Source organism: Geotrypetes seraphini, chromosome 4, assembly GCF_902459505.1.
Source record: "Geotrypetes seraphini chromosome 4, aGeoSer1.1, whole genome shotgun sequence".
Lineage (NCBI taxonomy): Eukaryota > Metazoa > Chordata > Amphibia > Gymnophiona > Dermophiidae > Geotrypetes > Geotrypetes seraphini.
The window spans coordinates 320,444,224-320,463,800 of NC_047087.1; the positions used below are offsets into that span (position 1 = coordinate 320,444,224).

The window sequence follows — 19,577 nt, forward strand, 5'->3', positions numbered from 1 at the left end:
ATTAAATATGGTTTTCTTTATCTAGTGAGCTCAGTGTATGCATATTGAACTATGTTCCAGGACTCCAGCCACTGGGTACTAGAAAATGACACAAGGACAGAATTTGTCCCCGTCCCTGCAGTTAACTGTGGGAAACCATCCCTGCATCATTCTTTAAGGAGAGAGGAAAGAATCAGAGTATAAATGGGCAAAGCCACCGACCCTCAAGCCTCGCATGGAAGAATAGACCGCGGTTGAGGTGGACACGGGATGGTTTTCCAGCCACTGACCCTCACGCCTCGCACGGAAGAATGCTGGTGTAGAAGGACCGCGGTTGAGGTGGACACGGGATGGTTTTCCAGCCACTGACCCTCAAGCCTTGCACTGTAGAATGCTAGTGTAGAAGGACCGCGGTTGAGGTGGACACGGGATGGTTTCCAGCCACTGACCCTCAAGCCTTGCTCTGAAGAATGCTGGTGTAGAAGAACCGAGGTTGAGGTGTAAACGGGATGATTTCCAGCCACTGACCCTTAAGCCTTGCACTGAAGAATGCTGGTGTAGAAGAACCGAGGTTGAGGTGGACACGGGATGGTTTCCAGCCACTGACCCTTAAGCCTTGCACTGAAGAATGCTGGTGTAGAAGAACCAAAGTTGAGGTGGACACGGGATGATTTCCAGCCACTGACCCCCAAGCCTTGCACTGAAGTATGCTGGTGTAGAAGGACCGAGGTTGAGGTGGACACGGGATGATTTCCAGCCACTGACCCTTAAGCCTTGCACTGAAGAATGCTGGTGTAGAAGAACCGAGGTTGAGGTGGACATGGGATGGTTTCCAGCCACTGACCCTCAAGCCTTGCACTGAAGAATGCTGGTGTAGAAGAACCAAAGTTGAGGTGGACACGGGATGATTTCCAGCCACTGACCCCCAAGCCTTGCACAAGTATGCTGGTGTAGAAGGACCGAGGTTGAGGTGGACACGGGATGGTTTCCAGCCACTGACCCTCAAGCCTTGCACTGAAGAATGCTGGTGTAGAAGGACTGAGGTTGAGGTGGACACGGGATGGTTTTCCAGCCACTAACCCTGACGCCTCGCACTGAAGAATGCTGGTGTAGGTAGTCTGAGGTTGAGATAGACACTAAAGGAGGACACAGGATGGTTTCCTGTGGTTATCCACGGGGACAAATTCTGTCCCTGTGTCATTCTCTACTGGGTACCTAAATGTGCCGTGCAGGAGAAAACACTGGACAACAATCCCTGCAACAAAAGGACCATAACAAATCCCAGCAAGCAGCTTCCATAAATGCTTCCCCCTCATATAGACTGCTAACAGCTGCTAGTATATGACGAGATTACCGTATATATGGGATTTCTGTCTCATCTTATATTCAGATCAGCGCCCACCCATCCCTCTCACAGACTTGTTCCAGGCCTCTGCCGGTGAGCTCCGCAAGAATTGGTGGCAGCCATTCAGGGAGTGGCTCAGAGCTGGGAAGGAGCGCAAAAAGCTTGTTCCTGCCTGGTACATTGCTGGGCTGTGAGAACTCAGGCAGCCATTCAGGGAGGGAGGGAGGGATAGGAGATGGAAAGCTTGCTCCTGCCCAATACACTGCTGGACCAAAAGGGATTCAAAAAGGTACACGGGGGAGGCAAGAGGGAGGTTAAAAAATTGTTAGAGTTGGCCAGGATAGGAGACGGGAGGGATCCCTCCTGTCCCAGCCTACCACTGGACCACCAGGTGAAACGGCAGGTTGGTAGAGAGGGGGGACAGGGTGGAGGAGTTTAGCAGGGAGGGAGGGGGCTGGGTGCAGAGCCTGGCAGGGCATATGAATAGTAACCCTCCTCCCCCATCTTTTGTTTGAGTCAACCTTTTTACCTCCTTTTTTGGGGGAGAAAGGGCACCTCGCCTTATAATTGGATCGACATATTAGAGTATATACAGTAAATGTTCCTCCTATTGCTCTAGTAGTCAAGTTATTAACTGACAGTATGTCAGGCTTAGCTGCTTTTCATGTTTTTGTACAAACCAGGTGGGTTTGCTTTTTCTAAAGTCTCCTTTGGTATTAGGCTATCTGTCACCTCTCCTGTGTAGTTACAGTTCTCACATTAGCTCTGGCCATCATAACATTTCAAGCTAGAATACAGAAAGCCAGACGGGCCACGCACTAATTTAAAAAACACACCTCTCTTAAAGACCCCCTCAGAGCAGCTGTACAGCATGCCTGCCTCCCTGTACTCTGCAGTATTGAGCTGGTTTCTTCCTAGTTCCCCTTTGTATGCATGTCTCAATCTCTAAACACTATTCAGCCTCCAGAACTGACGCACCAGGATGCCTCATATAAACAGTAGGTAGACAAGCAAACAAAGTCAGACTGCTCAGTCAATTTACTCCAAATGGAAGGGAGTCCTGAACATTAGGCATTTATCTAGTATGGGCAATTAGGAGGAAGAGGACGACAGTCAAAAATAGTTAATTCATGAAAAGAACACAGATGCCAAGTTCTATAGGAGGCACTAAAGGAGACCAGACTTAGGGCTAGATGCACTAAACATGGTTGCTAAGACTGTAAGAGTGGCAATCGATGTTCCAACAAGTTTCCATGCAAATGATTTGCACTGAGGTTTGCCATAATCCTGTCAGACCAGTCGCTCTGAGTGCAACTTGGACACCAGCGCAGAGCCGGTTTGGGGAAGTCCCAACAGCTGAGTGGCAGGCGAAACAGCCTCCTGCCACCCAGCTCTTGCAGCTTTTTTTTTTTTTTCACAGCACAGATGCTGTGCATATGCTACACATGCAAGATATCTGTCCCATTTAAAAAAAAAAATAAAAATAAAAATGCTGAGTCACCTCCTACTCCCCGAAACAATCCACCCTGGAACCAGAATGGAAGCAGGAGGGATGCTCACTCCCTTTTGCCACCGCGAATCCCAGCCCCACACTGACCCCTCACTCGCTTCCTTTCCTAAAAAAAAAAAAAAATGGTAGGAGGGACACTCATGCCCTTCCTGCCACTGGATGCCCCCCAAACTTCCTCCGTACCCTGGACAGAAGGAGGGATGCCTAGTTCCTCCTGCTTCTCAGGTCCACCACTCCAAAATGGTGGGCCTTCCCCTTCCCGATGCATCCTGGGATACATGGCAAGGAGCCTAAGGCACTGATTGGTTCAGACGAGAGGGGCTTTAGGAGTCTGAGCCAAGTCAAGGCCTTAGGCCCCTCCCTGTACATCCCAGGATGCACCAGGAAGGGGAAAGGCCGCCATTTTGGGATGGCGGGCCTAAGAAGCAGGAGGGACTGGGCATCTCTCCTGCTGTCACCTACTTTTCAGGTACGGGGAAGGTTTGGGGGGTGTATGGGGGCATCCTTCCTGCCAATTTTGGTTTTAGGAAGGGGAGCAGGGCATCCCTCCTGCTGATTTTAGCTAGCATAGGGGGTTTCACGGTGGCAGAAGTGAGTGGGCATTTCTCCTGCTTCAATTCTGGTTCTGGGAAGGTTGGGGGGGGTCGTTGGGGGGGCATACATTATTTTTTTTATGGATCAGATATTCAGATATTGTGTGTATTACATACATACACATCATCTGTGCCCATAGCAAAAAATGAAAATAAAAACAACAAAAAACCAAACAGACCTGTCAGTAACAGTTACAGAGAGGTCTAGGCCAGTTGACCAACCTGATTCTGGCATGCAAGGTTATGGCATCTCTCGAATGCCTGGTTTTAATATGAATGACCTCATTTGCATGCCCGAATCTGATAATATACGACCGCATGGAAAACCACGCAGTGAGCTTTTTTAGAGCATTGGGTCAGCAAATAGAAGTAAACCAGTCAAACCGGTTTAGTGACAATCGTTAAGACAATCAGAGGCTTTAATGCATCTAGCCCTGAGAGAAAAGGGACAATGAGGCACAGTATGACCAAGTAACTGGGAAAAGCAAATGTTCAATGAAAGTGCAGGATATACACCAATCAATAGTGAACACCGGGGATTTCACAGAAAGACAATGGAAGAAGGTGGGTGGGGGAAGGGGGTGGTGTTGAACCAGCTAAAAAGACAAGACATAAGAACTGCCTTCTCCCGATCAGACCCATGGTCCATTGAGTCCAGTGATCCGCACATGCGGAGGCCCAGTCAGGTGTACACCTGATGTAGTTTCCATCACCCATATCCCTCTATGCCTCTAATTTACTTTTGAATCCTAGAACTGTGGATTCCGTAATAACCTCTTCTGGGAGAGCATTCCAGGTGTTATCTAAGCACAAAAAATGCTGCCAACAAAGGCAATGTCAATATTAAGACTTGCCCTACTGGGACAGACCACAGGTCCATCAAGCCCATTATCCTGTTTCCAAGCACCAAGCTAGATCCTAAATAGCAAAACAGATTCACTTTTACTTGTTCTACACCAGTCTTATTTCCCCTCAGCCATCTTTTTCCAAGCTGAAGAGCATAGATGACGTAATGCTATACGAGTGTTCTTGGGACAAAAACAGACATTTGAGTTTCTAAAAACAGTTTATGGAGTCTGAAACCTAATAGGAAGAGAGCCTTTCTGAAGCACCGAGTCATTAGCAATCTTTGTTGGGTGAAATGGGTGGTTGACAGCACCTCTCCCCCCTTGGTGCTTCTTCAACTGACCTGTGGTGTCCAGCTGACCTTGCTCAAGTACCGTCTCATCAATCAGCAGCAGAGTGTTACTGGCCAGTTGAAGCAAGCCGCTGAGCAAGCGATTGGATGTGTAGTCCTTGCGAGGAACAAATCCTAAGGAATTCATGTTCTGGATGGTCATTTGCAAATTGTAAGACTACAAGAGGTAAAAAGGCAGGTTAGCAGATAGCAGAGAAAAAACTGCATCGTCACTATCGAAAAAATTCTGAATAAACATGTACCAATTCTGTCTGGGCCAAGGCCATCTAATTCCTAGTCCACTTCTGGATCGTCCTCATTGTGGCATCACAGTTAGAGAATGACATGGGAACAAATTTTTCCCTGACCCATCCCTGCAAGCTCCATCTTCATCTGCACAAGCCTCAAACACTTTCAAATCCTAAGTAGCAACATTCTAGAGCTCAGATTGTGATGTCATAATGCCTCATTCCACCAATGCCTAAGCTCCGTCCTCATCTGCGCAAGTCTCAAATGCTTTAAAATCCTAAGTGGCAACATTCTAGAGCTCAGATTGTGATGTCATAATGCCTCATTCCACCAATGCCTAAGCTCCGTCCTCATCTGCGCAAGTCTCAAATGCTTTAAAATCCTAAGTGGCAACATTCTAGAGCTCAGATTGTGATGTCATAATGCCTCATTCCGCCAATGCCTAAGCTCCGTCCTCATCTGCACAAGCCTCAAACGCTTTAAAATCCTAAGTGTTCAAGACTTGTCTAGTTAAGGTAGAACTTAGAGGAATGGGGCTGGGGCAGAGGCAGTGACAAAATTCATGGGGACAGGAAAGGATAGGGAAATTGAGTTCCTGTGGGGATGGGGACAAAATTGTCCCCATGTCATTCTCTAGTCACAGTAAAGGCACATCCATGAACACTTCTGGGGAAATTCCACACAACTGCAAAAATTTTGCACAGGGACCAAGGTGGAAGTAATAACTGGAACAGCTGCCCTCCCACCTCCTTGTTTATTTTTCCTTTCTCCCTGGCACTCTTCAGCTCAAACAGTAGAGTAGGAGAGGAGCTGTATGCTGGGCTGTGTACTCCAGTACCATGTGAGCTGGGCCTGCTGAATTCTGAACCATGCAGAACACCGTAGCAGTTAAAGCCAGTGGAACAGAGGATGAGAACGTGGCCCAACATGCAGCTGCTTTCCTCTGCCACTTGTGAAGAGCTCCCAGGATAGAGTGATAGCTGAGGAGTGCCGTGGGAGTAGATGAGGAGGGGTTGGCAAAAGAGAGTGAGAAAGCCGGGGGTGCCGCAGGAAGAGGGTGTACAGACTAGAAGGGGTGGGGGGGAAGGAAGAAAAAGCTAGGGATTCACAAAAACAGGGAGATGAATATGGGGAGGGGGTGGGTTTGAGAAGGAGCTGTGGCACTCTGGGTGGTTTCAGAGAGAGTGTCTAATATGTTTTGTCAGGTTAGTCATATTCGTTTGTTTTTGTCTCCCCCTAAAATTTATAATTTTATTGTTTTGTATATCTCTTAGAATTTTGAATACGCGATTAATCAAATTTATAATAAACTTGAAGGTGGTGCCAGGAGAGTGGAGAGAAAGCTATGGGGAAGGATGGGAATTTGAGAAGGACCTATGGGGAGATGTCTTGTTGGAGAGAGCGCTACAGGGCAAAGAAAACTGTGGATTGGCCCTATTAAGAGGTAAGGGTGAGGGAGAGTAAGCTTACAAGCGGTTCAAGAAAGTTGAGACTATTGGGAGAATTCCCCCAGGAGTAACGAAATACCTGGCAGCCACTAATGCTCTGACAAAACAGGAAACATAGTTTGCACTTCAATATTAAACACACTGAATTAAATGACTTCACCTTATCATATTTAGATTAATTATCTCACATGCAGATTTAGCAGGAAGAGCAGGCTGTGTCTTAACGCCTCAGCGGTAGCCCTTTACCCACTCAGGGTTAAACCTGGGGACCATCTGCATTGCTCAGGCGCCCCCTTCCCCTATACTGGCAATCACCCCACCCTCTGGCTCTTCCCCACAGTCACAATTCCCTGAAAGGTAATACACCAAATAGAAAAGATTCAGAGGTGACTGCCTAGTTACAGACACGGGGATAAGCAACTGGACTATTTATTAGCAATAATGCTACCAAAAGTTATAAATAGGGGGCAACAGCACTCAGTGTCTGGGGAAGCTTTGGTCAGTCTGTCCATAAGACCTTCACATCTTCAGTATCTTGTTAATGCCTCCCAAATAACCTGAAATTTCTTAAAATTTCCCTGCTGCACGGCAATTATCCTTTCCATTTTGAATATGTGACACAGAGTTCCACCAAAAGCTATAATTCAGCCTATCCTACTTTTTCGTGATCTGTTGTATGGCAACCCCTGTCATAATGAGTAGAAGCTTATTGTTATTAGACGAAATTTGGCTTTTTGCCCTCATTGACATGCCAAACAATATGATGTCATAGGATAATGCCACCAGATTATCTAGCAAACTATTTATTTGACCCCATATTGATTTCCAAAAAGCAAGTATCAATGGACAATAGAATAACAAGTGATCTAATGTCCCAGCTTCAAGATGACAGTGCCAGCATCTATTAGATTTAGAGCTATCTAACTTCTGTAAACGAACCGGGGTCCAAAATGCGCCATGTAACAGAAAAAAACAAGTTTGTCTCATCTCATCCTGCAAGCCCAAATGCGTGGCCATTGAGATGCAGTAATGTTCTCAATCACAAACGACCTCAGAGTTCCTAAGGTCATTTATGATTGGCTCATTGTGCTGCAGCAGAACCAATGAAAAAAGAAACCAAACAAACCCCGTTACCCGCCCAAAAACCTGCCTCCCGCCCAAGCCCTATATTTCCCACCATCAGGCTTAAAAACTAACCCAATTGGATGGGAAAACTTCCCAACTGGCAACACTGGTCCTGTTGGATCTTCTTGTTCAAAGGCTGCAAGGAAAGAGGAGTTTTGCTGAGGGAACAAATTTCTCAGAGCACATTGAACCCCTTGTGCTCAGGGAGCTACAGCTATGGCCTGCAGAGTGAATTACATTTCATGTCAAGCTTTTAAAATGATATTCAACCTTCCAAACATCTGAGCTAACGCATGGGGCAATTCTAGGGCTTCATTGAGCCTCTGTCCTCATGTCTTGTATGGCTGTTGTAGATATGTTTCCAGGTTTCTCACTGCCATTTACGCTTGCCACACAAACACTTTTCCATCGTTTCACGCTTGCTACAGCAGCCCTGCCCGAGCTCAGTTGAAAACAGAAAGCCTCCACATTTCTGCCCTTGATACATGGAATAATTCCAGTTTTGCTCTTTAGTTTTCCTTCCATTAAAGAAATTCTCAGCACCAACAGGTATTCTCCGATTCAATAACGTAATAGCTGGAGACTTTGCTTCCTTCCAGTCGACAATTCTTGCTCCATCCCCCTTGATGACATCACCAAGAGCGCTGGGAGCATATAGAGCCTACCTCAGTGCCAGAGGGACGAGCGAGCACTCCTCCATGTGGAATCGAGCAGATTTCAAGTGGTGTATTACAATTTTGAGAGCTCAAGTCTGAAGTTAGAAATATAGAAAAAATGAAGGCAGATGGCCTAATCTAGTCTGCTTTCCATGCCATCTACTATCCCTTATTATTTGACCTGCTATACTGCATTTCCCAAAGGATCTCAGCAATTTACATTACTAAAAATAGTAAAATTGTGGAAAAAACCCCCAACATAAAACAGAAAGATACTAATCATACACATAAACACACAGAAGAAAATACATCGCCAGCTTGCCTTTCCATCTAACAGCAAACCAGATTAGAAAGCCAAAGCAAAAGTGGGGTTTCAGCAATATCTTAACATGAGTAAATGTGGTCCAGTAAAGAATTCCACAGAGAGGGGGCCACAAAGTGAAAAGCAGCTCCCATAGTGGATTCTAAATGTGCCTGTCTTGAGCCTGGAATTACTATTCTGTTTGAGTCTAAAGAGCATAGTGAGCATGACAAGGGAAAGGGAACATGCGGATTGTGAAAACTGCAGGCGAACCGTAGGAAATTGGAAGACTGGGCGTCCAAATGGCAGTTGAAATTTAATGTGGACAAATGCAAAGTGAGGCACATTGGGAAGAATAACCTGAATCACAGTTACCAGATGCGAGGGTCCACCTTGGGGTTAGCTCCCAAGAAAAGGATCTGGGTATCATTGTAAACAAACCTTCTGCCCAATGTTCGGTGTGGCGGTAGCCAAAAAAGCAAATAGGATGCTGAGAATTATTAAAAAAGGGATGGTAACAAAGACTTACAATGACAGGGGTTGCGATACAATTGATTTTAAGGAATTGGAAAACCTGGGCTAGACTAAATTATAACTTTTGGTGGGAAATTATAGGACATTTTCAAATGTTTGGGACCCAGAAATAGCTAAGAAGAAAAAAAAAAAAAATTTAAATTGAATCAGGTTGGGCAGACTGGATGGACCATTCGGGTCTTTATCTGCCGTCATCTACTATGTTACTATGTTATGTTACATTGATAACTTATTGTAAAGATTAATCTCATTTTGTTCATTTTATTCTACACATCCAGGGTGGGTGGGTGGAGTGGGGATTTACAAAGTTATTTAAATAAGATAAATTATTGATAATCTTAAAGTATTAATGTTTATGGATTATTAATTATACGGGTGGGAAGGTTAAAATGTTTGGTTAGACATATTTATTAGTGCAAAGTGCTTTTATTGTATTACTAGTGTTTAAGCCCGTTAAATTAACGGAAGATAGTAAAGCCTCTTTCTCTCACATGTCCCCTATTTTCAGCCCCAGCTCCAGCTCCAAACCCATTTTTACCCCCCCCCAGCCCACTTCTCCAATCTTTTCCCTTTCAGCCCCAGCCCCCTTTTCTCACCAGCAGCATTTCCCTCCCAACTCCACTTCCTTGTGCAGTAGCAGCAGAAGCATACTCTCCCCCTTCCATTTTCCTGTGCTGCAGCAGCAGCATTTCCCTCCCCCAACCCACTTCCCTGTGCAGCAGCACCTCTTCCCTGCTCCCCCTGTCCCTCTTCCTTGCTCCCACAGTCCAGCAGCACCTCTTCCCTGCTCCCCCTCACTGCCTTCCATACTTTGTCCCTCCCGCACCCTCAGAAGCCAACCTGCCTGCCAGCCATCTCCCTGTGCAGTAGAACCCTCTCCTCCCCGCCACTATCGCTACCGCGAGACGACCGTCAAACCTACTGGCTCCAGCAGTGGCCGTATCACACTAAAGACGCTGCTTCGCGGCCTTCCCATGCTCTGATTTCCTCTGCCGGCGTCTCTGATGATGTCATCAGAGATACGTCAGAGGAAATCGGAGCATGGGAAGGCCGCGAAGCAGCGTCTTTAGTGTGATGCGACCACTGCTGGAGCCGGGAGGTTTGTGCGTCTCATGGTGGGAGGGTCAATGGGAGTTCGTGTGCGCCGGGAAAGGGTGTATGGGGGGAGGGGGAGACGACGGCGGCGGCAAACTTACAGTCAGGGAGGGAGTTGAAGTGCGCATGCACACTCTTGCCTGCCGGGGACCTACAGATCATGGAAAATGGAACCAAGCAGGTATCACCTCTTCTTACCATTTCACAATCGCTAGGTTTCACATCTTTTTCCTATGCAGATGATATTCAACTTCTACATCCCTTTAATCCGGAAAAAGCTGAAGAAATAAAAGCTATCAATGAAAAACTGGAACTAATAAAAAATTGGCTAAACACTAATAAATTAGCACTAAATATCCAAAAATCAAAAACCATGTTTTTCACCTGGAAAGGAAACCTAACACCAATTTCACCATTCATCCTTGACAATACCCCTCTGGAATCAGTACCTCATTTAAAAATCCTTGGTGTAACTGTTGATGTAGACTTATCGTTCCATAATCATATCAGTGAAATAGTCAAATCATGCTTTTACAGATTACGTCTAATCCGTTCAATTTCCACATTCTTAGAACCTAAGTCAGTTAATATTCTGGTCCATTCTCTGATCATTTCCAAAATTGACTACTGCAATTCACTCTTAATCAATATAACTCAGAAAGAAAAAAGACGACTTCAGATAATTCAAAATACTGCAATAAAATTAATTCATAAAGCAAAAAAGTTCGATCATGTCACACCTTTACTGATTAAATCACACTGGCTTCCCATTTCCCACCGAATTACATTTAAAATTATATTTCTAGTATATAAAACATTAACTTTTAATGAACCACAATTCATATCTAAAATGATTATTCCACACAACACCTCACGTTCACTGCGTTCATCCTCTTCAAATCTTTTATCAATTCCCTCATTAAAAATTATCGGCACAAGAAGAAATGATATATTTTCCGTTATGGCCCCTACACTATGGAACTCCATACCAAACTATATCAGAATTGAAAAAGACCTTCAATCTTTTAAGAAAATTTTAAAAACCTTTTTGTTTCAAGACGCCTTTGACACATAGCACGTCTCATATCAACCCCCTTACATTTAGTAATGACTATCACATTTTCCAATCCCCTTCATTACCTATTGTGTTTTCCCTTTTATGTTAACTTCAACAGATAAAGAGATTGTAACTTTTCCCTCCTTTCCTACACATTCATACTTATCTCTATCCCTACTGTCTAAATGTCAATTGTTTGTTTTTATGACTAATTTGTATAATATATATGTGAGACCACCACCTGGCGGTTTTTAACTTGTACATCACTTAGAAATATTGTATAAGCGATTCATCAAATGCTAATAAACTTGAAACTTGAAACATGCATGCTTAGGGTTTTATTATATTAGATATGTATGTTTATATGCTAATGCACTATGATTGTTTTTAAAATTAATAAAGTTTATACAAAAAAACAACAACAAAAAAAGAATGTCATAATGCCCCTGTATCGCTCCATAGTGTGACCTCATTTGGAGTATTGCGTTCAATTCTGGTCTCCTTATCTCAAGAAAGATATAGTGGTGCTAGAAAAGATTCAAAGAAGAGCAACCAAGACAGCAAAGGGGATGAAACTCCTCTCGTATGAGGAAAGACTAAAACGGTTAGGGCTCTTCAGCTTGGAAAAGAGACGGCTGAGGGGAGATATGATTGAAGTCTACAAAATCCTAAGTGGAGTAGAACGGGTACAAGTGGATCGATTTTTCACTCCATCAAAAATTACAAAGACTAGAGGGACACTCGATGAAGTTACAGGGAAATACTTTTAAAACCAATAGGAGGAAATATTTTTTCACTCAGAGAATAGTTAAGCTCTGGAACGCGCTGCCAGAGGATGTGGTAAGAGTAGATAGTGTAGCTGGTTTTAAGAAAGGTTTGGACAAGTTCCTGGAGGAAAAGTCCATAGTCTGATATTGAGAAAGACATGGGGGAAGCCACTGCTTGCCCTGGATCAGTAGCATGAATGTTGCTACTCTTTGGGTTTTGGCCAGGTACTAGTGACCTAGATTGGCCACCGTGAGAACGGGCTACTGGGCTTGATGGACCATTGGTATAACACTCTCAGCTTGATGGACCATTGGTATAACACTCTCAGCTTGCAACCTCGGTAAGGCTATTCTTATGTTCTTATAAGAGATATGAAGGTACACATAAATGAAATTTTATCCTAAAAGTTATTGGCAGCCAGTGGAGATAAAGTAATGGAGAAACATGGTCATACTTACTAGGCCTAAACAAACCCCCCCCCCCCCAAAATACAAGCAGCACAATTTTGTAAAGTTTGTAGCTGTCTGAATTGATATAATGGGAGACCTGTATGTACAGGATTACAATAGTCAAGTCTAGGCATTAGAAAACTACGGATTGCTGTGTGGAGGGAATCGAAGTTCTCTATTAAGAACAAAGGAAAAAAACCCATGACTTACATATGAGATTTGTTGTGAAAACAGTAAGTTTTGAATCTCTCCAAATATTACTACTATTTATCATTTCTATAGTGCTGAAAGGCATACACAGAGCTGTACATTTAACATTCAATAGACAGTTCCTGCTCAGAAAAGCTTACAATCTAATTTGGACAGACAGGGTTGGGGAAGGAATGATACAATGGGTCTGGAAGGCAGCTTCAAAAAAGTTGGCTTTTAGCTTGGATTTGAAGACTGCTAGAGACGGAGCATGATGTATTGATTCTGGCAGTCTGTTCCAGGCATATGGCTTGGCACGAAAGAAGGGATGGAGTCTGGAGTTAGCAGTGGAGGAGAAAGAGGGACTTACCCAATGAATGGAACTCATGGGAGAGAGCATAGGGGGAAATAAGCGAGGAGAGATATTGAGGGGCTACAGAGTGAATGCACTTGTAAGTCAGTAAGAGGAGCTTTGAACTGTATTCGAAAACAGATGGGGAGCCAATGAAGTGACTTGAGCAGAGGAGTAATCCGAGTGTGGCAGCTCTCACAGAATATGAATCGTGCAGCAGCATTTTGAATGGACTGAAGGGGTGAGAGATGGATGAGTGCGAGACCTGAGAGAAGTATGTTGCAGTAGACTAAGTGAGAGGTGATGAGAACGTGGATAAAGCTTTTGGTATTATGCTCGGAAAGGTCAGATTTTGGTAATATTATGAGAAGAAAGGTGACAGGTTTTAGTGGTTTGTTAGATCTGAGTGGAGAGAGAGAGTCAAAGATTACCCCCGAGGTTGCAAGCTGAGAGTGTTATACACAAAAATAGAGAACGGTGGGGGGGGGGGGGGGGGAGAGGAGGGTGGGGGGGTTAGGTGGAAAAATAAGTTTGAGATGGCGGTGAGACATCCAAGCAGCAATGTCAGAAAGACAAGCTGAGATTTGGGCCTAAATTCCTGTCCAGATATCTGGTGTGGAGTGGTGGAACTGGGAGTCATCAGCACAAAGGTGATATTGAAAACCATGGGAGATCAGTGTACTGAGAGAGCGGGAATATGTAGATAAGAGGAGGGCCCAAGACAGTGGGATAGCAATGAAAGAGGATCCACCTTAACATACACTGAAGGTATGATGGGAAAGAGAACAGAGCCCTGGAATTTATTTATTTAGATTTTTATCCCGTCCTCCCAGTAGTTCAGAATGGCCTACAAGCAAATATTCACAGTGGAGTACATTTGGACAATACAAAGACTATACGGTAGTTTAAGTACAAGGACTATACGGCAATTTAAGTACAGGTTAAGAATGGATTATACAGCAATTTAAGTAGGGGATCAGATTGGAGAAGAGAGGGTAGAAGGGAGGGGGAGTTTAGGGGGGGTGAGGGGTAGATTGGAATCCCAGCGAGGATAGCATGTCAAGGAGTAGGTGGTGATCAACAGTATCAAAGGCAGCAGACAGATTGAGAAGGATGACAACAAGAGTAGAGGCCATTGGATTTGGCTAGGAACAGGTCATTAGAGACTTTGGCAAGGGCAGTTTCCATAGAACGGAGAGGGTGAAAGCCCAATTGAAGTGGGTCAAGAATGTCATGAGAAGAAAGGAAGTCCAGGCAACGGTGGCGAATATCATGTTTGAATAGTTTGGATATGAAGGGAGGGAGAGGGAGTAGTGGGTTCTAGTGAGGGTTTTTTTGAGGAGAGGTGTTAACTACGGCATGTTTGAAGACATCAGGAATTGTTACAGTGGCGAATGATGGATGGGAGAGATGACAGTGGGAGTGATAGCTCCAAGTAGGCGGGTGGGACTCGGATCAGAGGAACAGGTGGTGTGTTTGGAAGAGGAGAAAAGGTGAGCAGTTTCCTCTTCTGTGACTTCAGAAAAGGAGAAAAAAGTGGCAAGGGTTGTTGAAGGGGGGTTGGCAGAGGGACAGCTGGAGAGGGTAGTGGGGGAGGTGATTTGGTTGAGAATTCAAGGTGGTTCTTGTGAATCTTGTAATAGAAGAACTCTGACATTGTCTGGGGGAAGCGAGGAGGAGATAGGAGAAAGGGGTGAGTGTGGCAAAGAGACGGCGAGGGTTGGCATTAAGAGAATTAGTTGAATGATTGTAATATTCTTGTTTGGCAAACAAGAGGTAGATTGGAAGGACATCAGCATGAATTTGAAATATATGAAGTCTGCATATGTGCGGGATTTAAGCCAAAGATGTTCAGTAGCTTGGGCACAGGAGTGCAGGTAGCGGATGTTGGCGGAAGGGGTGTCAACCAGGGCTGGGGTTAGGCGCATCTTACAGGACATGAAATGGGAAGGGCGAGGGTATCAATAGAAGAGAGAATGGAGTTATAGGAGTGACAGCTTCATTAAAAGACTTGTGTGACATAGTAGTTGAAAGGAAAGAGGGATGCGACAGTGGTGGAGAGCGTGTCAGGGTAAATAATCTGAAGGTTCCTAAATGTATGGGTAATGATCGGCCAAGTTTGGGGATGGGAGAGTGATGAGTTATAAAGTAGAGAATGACACGGGGACAAATTTTTCCCTGTCCCCGCAGGAAATCAATTTCCCCATCCCCATTAGTTTTGTCGCTGTCACTGTCCCTCTCCCTGCCTTTGTGCAGATGAGGGCAGAGCTTGCAGGGATGGGGCAGGGGCAGGAAAAAAACTTGCGGGAATGGGACGGGAAAATAAGTTCTCGAAGTGACAGGGAAAAATTGGTCTCCGTGTCATTCTCTATTGTGAAGGTTAGCAGCTGATGGTCAGAGATGGGGTGCAGAATTTGGTGACACCTAAATAACGGAAACTGGGTGAAGCACAGTTACTTACCGTAACAGGTGTTATCCAGGGACAGCAGGCAGATATTCTTGACTGATGGGTGACGGCACCGACGGAGCCCCGGTACGGACAATTTTAGAGTGATCTCACTCTAAGAACTTTTAGAAAGTTCTAGCTCGGCCGCACCGCGCACGCGCGAGTGCCTTCCCGCCCGACAGAGGCGCGCGGTCCCTCAGTTAGTATAAGCCAGCTAAGAAGCCAACCCGGGGAGGTGGGTGGGACGCAAGAATATCTGCCTGCTGTCCCTGGATAACACCTGTTACGGTAAGTAACTGTGCTTTATCCCAGGACAAGCAGGCAGCTATTCTTGACTGATGGGTGACCTCCAAGCTAACAAAAAGAGGGATGGAGGGAAGGTTGGCCATTAAGAAAACAAATTTTGCAAAACAGATTGGCCGAAGTGACCATCCCTTCTGGAGAATGTATCCAGACAATAATGAGATGTAAAAGTGTGAACTGAGGACCAAGTAGCAGCCTTGCAGATTTCCTCAATAGGAGTGGAACGGAGGAAAGCTACAGATGCTGCCATTGCTCTGACTTTATGGGCCGTGACAGAACCTTCCAGTGTCAGTCCCGTCTGAGCATAACAGAATGAAATGCACGCTGCAAGCCAATTAGACAACGTACGTTTAGAAACAGGACGTCCCAATTTATTCGGATCAAAGGACAGAAAGAGTTGGGGAACTGATCTGTGGGGTTTCGTACGCTCCAGATAGTAAGCAAGAGCCCTTTTACAATCCAAAGTATGCAGAGCTTGTTCCCCAGAATGAGAATGAGGTTTTGGAAAGAAAACAGGTAAAACAATGGATTGGTTGAGATGAAATTCAGAAACAACCTTGGGGAGAAACTTTGGATGTGTACGCAGAACCACCTTGTCACGGTGAAAAACCGTAAAAGGTGGATCTGCAACCAGTGCATGAAGCTCACTGACCCTCCTGGCAGAGGTAATGGCAATAAGAAAAAGTACCTTCCAAGTGAGAAATTTGAAAGGAGAGGTAGCTAAAGGTTCAAATGGAGGTTTCATTAAAGCGGAAAGAACCACATTGAGATCCCAGATAACCGGAGGGGCTTTAAGAGGTGGTTTCACATTGAAAAGCCCACGCATGAACCTGGATACCAGGGGATGAGCTGAAAGAAGTTTTCCATGGACTGGCTCATGAAAAGCTGCAATGGCACTGAGGTGGACCCTGATGGAAGAGGACTTCAGGCCAGAATCAGACAAAGAAAGAAGATAATCCAACAACGTCTCCACCGCTAGGGAAGTGGGATCAAGATGATGAAGAAGACACCAGGAAGAAAACCTCGTCCACTTTTGATGGTAACATTGTAGAGTGGCTGGTTTCCTGGAGGCATCCAGAATGGAACGAACGGGCTGAGACAAAAGAGTATCAGTCGAGTTCAGCCCGAGAGATACCAAGCCATCAGGTGTAGAGACTGGAGGTTGGGATGCAGAAGGGTTCCCTGCTGTTGCGTAAGCAGAGAAGGAAACAGAGGAAGAGGAAAAGGTTCCCTGGAACTGAGTTGAAGTAGAAGGGAGAACCAATGTTGCCTGGGCCACCTCGGAGCAATCAGAATCATGGTGGCTCGTTCCCTCTTGAGCTTGAACAAGGTTCTCAACATGAGAGGTAGAGGAGGGAAGGCGTACAGGAACAGATTCGACCAGTCGAGGAGAAAAGCATCTGCTGTGAGACGGAGTGGAGAGTAAAGTCTTGAGCAGAAACGGGGCAGCTGGTGATTGTGAGGAGCTGCAAAGAGGTCTATCTGAGGAGTGCCCCATTGAGTGAAGATAGACTGTAGAGTTACAGGGTCGAGTGTCCACTCGTGAGGCTGGAGAATTCTGCTGAGTTTGTCCGCTAATGAATTCTGTTTCCCCTGAATGTAAATAGCTTTCAGGAAAAGATGATGATCTATGGCCCAATTCCAGATCTTCTGGGCTTCCTGGCATAAAAGGCGAGAGCCTGTCCCACCCTGTTTGTTGATGTAGTACATCGCAACCTGATTGTCTGTGCACAACAGAAGGACCTGAGGAAAGAGAAGGTGTTGAAAGGCCTTGAGGGCGTAAAACATCGCTCTGAGTTCCAGGAAATTGATTTGATGCTTCTTTTCCTGGGCTGACCAAAGACCCTGAGTCTGGAACTCGTTCAAGTGAGCTCCCCATGCGTACAGAGAGGCGTCGGTGGTGATGACTAGTTGATGAGGAGGCTGATGAAACAGAAGACCTCTGGATAGATTTGAGGATACCAACCACCATTGCAGAGACTGACGAAGAGATGATGTCACAGATATGTGTCGTGAGCAAGAGTCCGACGCTTGGGACCACTGGGTCGCAAGGGTCCATTGAGGAGTGCGCAGGTGAAGACGGGCATGAGGTGTGACATGAACTGTGGATGCCATGTGTCCCAAGAGCACCATCATTTGCCTTGCTGAGATGGACGGCAGAGGAAGTACCTGGTGACATAGAGACTGAAGGGTCTGAAGTCGATTGGATGGCAGGAAAGCTCTCATGAGGAGTGTATCTAGGATCGCTCCAATGAATTGAAGTCTCTGAGTGGGAATGATATGAGATTTGGGTAGATTGATCTCGAATCCCAGAAGTTGCAGAAACTGGATGGTTTGGTTGGTGGCCAGAAGGACCGCTTGGGCAGAAGTGTCTTTGATCAACCAATCGTCCAGGTAAGGAAATACTTGCAGGTGGTGAGAGCGCAGAAAAGCCGCCACCACAATGAGACATTTGGTGAATACCCTTGGAGATGAGGCAAGACCGAAGGGCAGCACCTTGTACTGGTAATGACAATGATTGATCATGAATCGGAGATATGGTCTTGAGGTTACATTGATCGGTATGTGAGTGTAAGCCTCTTTGAGATCGAGGGAGCATAGCCAGTCGTTTTGATTTAGAAGGGGATAAAGTATGGCTAAAGAAAGCATCTTGAATTTTTCTTTTACTAGATGAATGTTGAGATCGCGAAGGTCCAGGATGGGTCTGAGATCTCCTGTCTTTTTGGGAACTAGAAAGTAACGGGAGTAGAATCCCTGCCCCTTTTGATCTAGAGGAACTTCCTCTATAGCGTTCAGAAGGAGGAGGGATTGGACCTCCTGAATAAGGAGGGCTGATTGAGGACTGTTCAAAGCAGACTCTTTTGGCAGGCTTTGAGGTGGAAGAGTCTGAAAGTTGAGAGAGTAGCCGTGGCGGATGATGTTGAGGACCCATTGGTCCGAAGTGATTACTTCCCACCGGCTGAAGAACAGAGAAAGTCGACCTCCTATTGGTTGAGGCAGGAGAACAGGAACAGGGATACTGGCTATACTGCGGAGAATGAAGTCAAAAGGGCTGTGACTTCTGCTGAGGAGGTTGTTTCGCAGGTTGCTGCTGTTGCTGCTGTCGGGGAGGCTGACGTTGCTGTTGCCTCTGACGTCGAGGTTGTTGAGCAGTGGTAGGTAATGGACGGGCTGTGAAACGGCGTTGATAAGCCGATTGCTGCCTGTATGGTCTTGGTGGAGGAGGCTTCTTTTTATTCTTGAGCAGGGTATCCCAGCGCGTCTCATGAGCCGAGAGCTTTTGGGTGGTAGAGTCCATGGAATCCCCAAAGAGCTCATCCCCTAGGCATGGGGCGTTGGCTAACCGATCTTGATGGTTAACATCAAGCTCGGATACCCGAAGCCAGGCCAAACGGCGCATAGCCACCGACATAGCTGTCGCTCTGGATGTAAGTTCAAAGGTGTCATATATGGACCTAACCATAAACTTACGAAGTTGGAATAGAGACGACAAGCAGGAGTGAAAAGATGGATGTTTTCTTGAAGGAAGATACTTCTCGAAGGAAGCCATGGTGGTAAGGAGATGCTTTAAATAAAAAGAAAAATGAAAAGCATAATTACTAGCTCTATTTGCTAACATAGCGTTCTGGTAGAGCCTCTTACCGAATTTATCCATGGCCCTTCCTTCTCTGCCAGGAGGGACAGATGCATATACACTGGCTCCTGAAGTCTTTTTAAGGGTGGATTCGACAAATAAGGATTCGTGTGGAAGTTGAGGCTTGTCGAACCCAGGAATGGGAATTACCTTGTATAGAGAATCCAGTTTACGTGGGGCCCCTGGAACAGTTAAAGGAGTCTCTAAATTTTTATAGAAAGTTTCCCTCAAGATGTCATGAAGGGGAAGCTTCAAAAATTCCTTTGGAGGCTGATCAAAATCAAGGGCATCCAAAAAAGCTTTAGACTTTTTGGATTCAGCCTCCAAAGGAATGGACAAAGACTCACACATCTCCTTCAAGAAATTG

At 45.5% G+C, this 19,577-nt stretch overlaps 1 protein-coding gene across 2 annotated transcripts in view; it reads right to left on the reverse strand.

Annotated features, from left to right (window-relative positions):
• The window catches only part of MCMBP (minichromosome maintenance complex binding protein), a 124,891-nt gene that overhangs the window by 26,483 nt on the left and 78,831 nt on the right, over positions 1-19,577 (reverse strand). For both annotated transcript variants that reach the window (XM_033940659.1, XM_033940658.1), the window contains exon 12: positions 4,617-4,782. In XM_033940659.1, coding sequence (XP_033796550.1) covers positions 4,617-4,782 — 166 coding nt within the window. The remainder of the gene's footprint in view (positions 1-4,616; positions 4,783-19,577) is intronic.